This window comes from Hirsutella rhossiliensis, assembly GCF_020360975.1.
Source record: "Hirsutella rhossiliensis strain HR02 chromosome Unknown scaffold00025, whole genome shotgun sequence".
Classification (NCBI taxonomy): Eukaryota; Fungi; Ascomycota; class Sordariomycetes; order Hypocreales; family Ophiocordycipitaceae; genus Hirsutella; species Hirsutella rhossiliensis.
This window is the reverse complement of record NW_025408691.1, coordinates 94,093-98,104: the sequence shown is the minus strand read 5'-3', so window position 1 is coordinate 98,104 and position 4,012 is coordinate 94,093. Positions and strand designations below refer to the sequence as shown.

Genomic DNA, 4,012 nt, shown 5'->3' with positions numbered 1-4,012 from the left:
TTGGGTTTTCCGCTCCGACATTTCAACACTCTCTAAGGGAGGGGCGAGAGACTTGTCGTTTTATCTGTACACATCCTTCTTGATTAAACACATCCTCATATAGACTAGGGGCAAACCTGATATCAACAGGGGCATAGATACCTGATCTGAGACGCAGCCCTCCCCTCATTTCCTAGCCCTCCCTTAGGCATGGATCACGTGGTCTTGTGTATCCGGCCACCTTACCTTTCGTCTTCAAGGCCCTCCAAATACCTCATAGTACCAGAGACATCTACCGGCCTGTCTCAGCCCAAATATCTTGGCGACGCTCGAGACGCTGTTGTGTTCCGCACGTACTCTACCGTGAGTCCAACATAATCTGCAAGAATGCCAGCCACAGACAGTCTCCGTGAGTTGAGGATCTTTTGTTCCCAGTCCTACCCTTTCCCCTCCACCAAACAATAAGGACACCATAGAGCTAATATTTGAGCTTCAGAGCCTCCTCTGAGCAAAGCCGAGCGTGAAGTCTGCAAATCATACGGCGGCTGGACCAATTTTATGCAGTCTATGGGCCTCAAGCCGTGGGAGGATGATGACGCCGCTGAGGGCAAGGCCATCCTAGCGGCATTTGTTGCGAAAGACAAAGAATCTGCCGACAAAATAAACAAGACTAATGGCGGTGCTGGCGGGCGCTGATAGGGGAGTCACGGTAGATGGCGAACCGACCTTCTGATTTCATCACACGCTGCATACTGTGCCTTGAGGAACGAATGGTTCTTCCTTCCGCATCTTTTCCCGGCGATCCTCCACCACCCCCTTCAGGTATTGGCTCCCAAATCGTTCTACCAAGCGTTTACGGACGAGAGGACGTTGCCGATTTCCCACCGCGTCTTCTGCTACAGGAAGTCCCCGCCTTGCGAGCTCTCAATCATGTGGTGGAGGGTCATTTCGCCCTCCCTGCTGCGGGTGACCAGGACTATCCAGAAGTGTGAGTGACGCTTGCCTTTCGCCGCATGAGGGCGTCGGAGTTGACGTGTGCCGCGACGGTCTTCGCGACACCTACTGCTCTTTCGAGCAGCATTCGAAGCACCCTAAAGCAAAGGCACGAAGAGGCGCTACCTAAGTAATAGCGTATTGCTCGCCCTGCGGCGTTTCGCGTGACCGTTGTTTTGTCTGCTTCGAACTTAGCGCCGCTCCGCCTCTCCCCTCGACCGCGTCGTCGATGATCGCTAGGAGCCCTCGTGGTACGACGTGCGCAAGACGGTAAAGACTCGGATGACAGGGTGCGGACACCGACCTAGTCGTCGGCGATGACCCCGTCGACGGCGTCGTGCCCGGCGGCTCCGTCGATGAAGCCGCCAGGAACTACAAGAAGGCCAAGGTTAACCTCCTCGGGGGGGCGGCGTCCCACTACTCGGTCGAGGTCCCCCAGCGCGACGACAGGACGAGGAAGAAGGGGACGAGATGAACTACATGACCCTCCAGCGCCCCGCAGGGCCGACGAGCGCACAAAGGTGATGACGTGCGAGGAATACGTCATCTATTCCGGGTACCGCCAGACCTCCTTCACCTGGCACAATGGCAAGCGCTTCCGCGAGTGGGCCCCCTCCGGTGAGGGCAAGATCCCAATCGAGCCTCCCCCACATCCAGGAGGCCTTTCGTAGGTTCCAACACAGGCCCAGGAAGATGCGGCACACGCCTCTCAACATCATCTGAGTCGCTCGCCCGGCTGGTTCCCAATATGCCCTCTCGTTGGGCATCGTGGGATCCCCTTTTCTTTCTTTGTACCTGCGCTACGGTTCTTCTACTTGGATAGGGTTGCTAGGGCAAACAGCTGGAGAAGGGTGGAGAGAATACTGGCAGTTTGAGGTGCTTTTCTGGGGGAGCATTTTGAAGTACTTTGGCCTTCATGCTTGGTTCAGTTTGGAGGCATCCACGCTGGCTGGATTGAGATGATGTGGGTGCCGATGATACCGGCCGAAGGGTAAGCGTCGGCAGTGTCGATGGCCCAGATGCCCGTGCCCTTGCCCTTGCCCACGTTAGAACCTTTGAGCATGATCAAGAAGTGGTGCACTATGTCCAGACCAGAGAAAGTTAGCTCTAAATAAAGACAGCTTTTGACTCCCAAGCCTGCCAAGGGCAACAACACTCCAGAGTCCAAGAACCCGCCGTCTGATCGAAGAACTGTCTGCCGTTGGGAAGACGACATTCGTCATATTTCGCCGGGTTCCAAATCGGAACCATATCTTCTGACCAAACGTTGCAACACCTCTGTCCGCACTTGCTTGTGCGACAATCCTGCAAATAACGGGCGGTATGCAATTTTGTCATGGGCAATGGGCACAGATGAAGGCAAGTCCATTGGAGAGTCAGGTACTCCGCGGCCCAGCCGGCGACAGAACCGGCCTGCTGCATCAAAGAACCCGAAAACTGCGGGCCGCCGCCTTTTTTCCTCCGAGGTCTTTGCCCAGCCCAATTCGACATATTTATTTCGAAGCTCGTAAGGAATCATCAAGCTGCGGGGTGATTTCGGTTTCGGTTTCGGGTGTCGACGGCGGCGGGACAAGCCTGCGTCACCTAGGGTTCCTGAAGCCGTGTTTGCTCGGTGGAGAGAATCATCGGTTAGGCAAGGAAGCGAATCGTGGGTACCTTTTGAGCCAATGTTTTTGCCTGTGGTCGCAGCGGTGACAGATACAGGCGCCACAAACCCATGCAGGCGGCTTCGTGTACCCAGGTAAATTGGCTCATCGTCCGTTTCTAGCATGTTTAGATGTAGGGCGTTTTTGTCTTGCTTGGCTACGCAGACAAAATGTTGAAGGTTGCCATGGCGAACGGGGCATCTTGAGGCAGCAGCTCGATTGTGGCGCTGTGGCCGAGATAGCGTCAAAGTATTCCAAAGTATAGCTAGGAGGGGGACGGACAGGAGACCGGCCCCTTCCAGGGCCCGCCAATGCCTTGAGGAACGGAACTGGAGTTGGGCCGGGGTTGCAGGGGAGAAGGCATGTCTGAGGTTACCACTAAATTGGCCGCCTACGTTACTCCTAAGGCGGCCCGCTGAGGGCCCAGCCAAGGGGTAAATTTATCTAAGCATGTATAGCACACACTCTCTACCTTACTCAACCCTTCATGAGCCTTGAAGCCGATATATCATCAGAGTAATCTCTCACGCTGCTTCTACGTATCGCTGCCTTGAATCGTATGCCCGTCTCGTTTCTAAAGCCAGTTCCTTGAGTCTCTGCATTCCATCAATTATAGCCTGATCAAGCCTGTTGCCGATGAAATCCTGGGGTCGTATGGGACTGAGAAGCTTGATACCTTGAAGCGTTGTACACCTGGATAGTTGTACATAGAGACTGGTAAAATCGCATTTGGAAGGCTCACCGTTTATTACGCGATTTCCTCGCAGCTCCAAGAGTACTTCCAGGAATGTTTTCCCTTGGGCCTTGTAGTCAGTAAGGACAAATGCCGGTGCAACGGGTAATCCGCGTCGCGTACATCTCGCCGACAAGAACCTGAAATGGGAATTGGTCGGGTCGAGGGTCTGTGACATGGGCCGGATGAGTACTGTTCCCGGTGGGAGGGCAGGGATAGCCAAGTTGTCTGTCTCTTTTGACTGAAGTAGTATACCTAACGGTGGTCCGAAGTGGACAGTGACGTCGTCTGCAAGGTGGTAGCCTGGGTATCTAGGGTCGGGGATGACGTCCGCAGCGGCAAACTCTGCTCCATTCACCACCTTTAGACCAATATAGATGTTCTTGTTCACAACGACAGGCATGCCTTGCGCGTAGAAAAGGGCTCCGGGAACTTTGCAGCTAGAGTTATCCCCTTGTTCGATGGTCCGGGCGATCAGCTCTCGAGACAGCGTGCCACTTCGCCAGGTGTGGGCCGAGTCGCCGAGATGAAGACGGATATATGCCTCTTGTTGAAGCGTGCCCAGTCCACGACGGCTTCCATGTTGAGGCTCCACCGGTTCCGATTCAGAGGTGTTATGGCTCGCAAGCCACTATGGAATGTAATTTGGGAGCGGTCAAGT

The 4,012-nt window shown here is 54.7% G+C and overlaps 1 protein-coding gene across 1 annotated transcript; it reads left to right on the top strand.

Annotated features, from left to right (window-relative positions):
* Nucleotides 1-366: 366 nt before the first annotated feature.
* Nucleotides 367-675, top strand: HRG_11887 (uncharacterized protein; the record flags this gene model as incomplete). Its single annotated transcript, XM_044870357.1, has 2 exons — nucleotides 367-388; nucleotides 476-675. 2 exons carry the CDS (start codon nucleotides 367-369, stop codon nucleotides 673-675), a joined length of 222 nt encoding a protein of 73 aa, XP_044714567.1.
* Nucleotides 676-4,012: the final 3,337 nt, after the last annotated feature.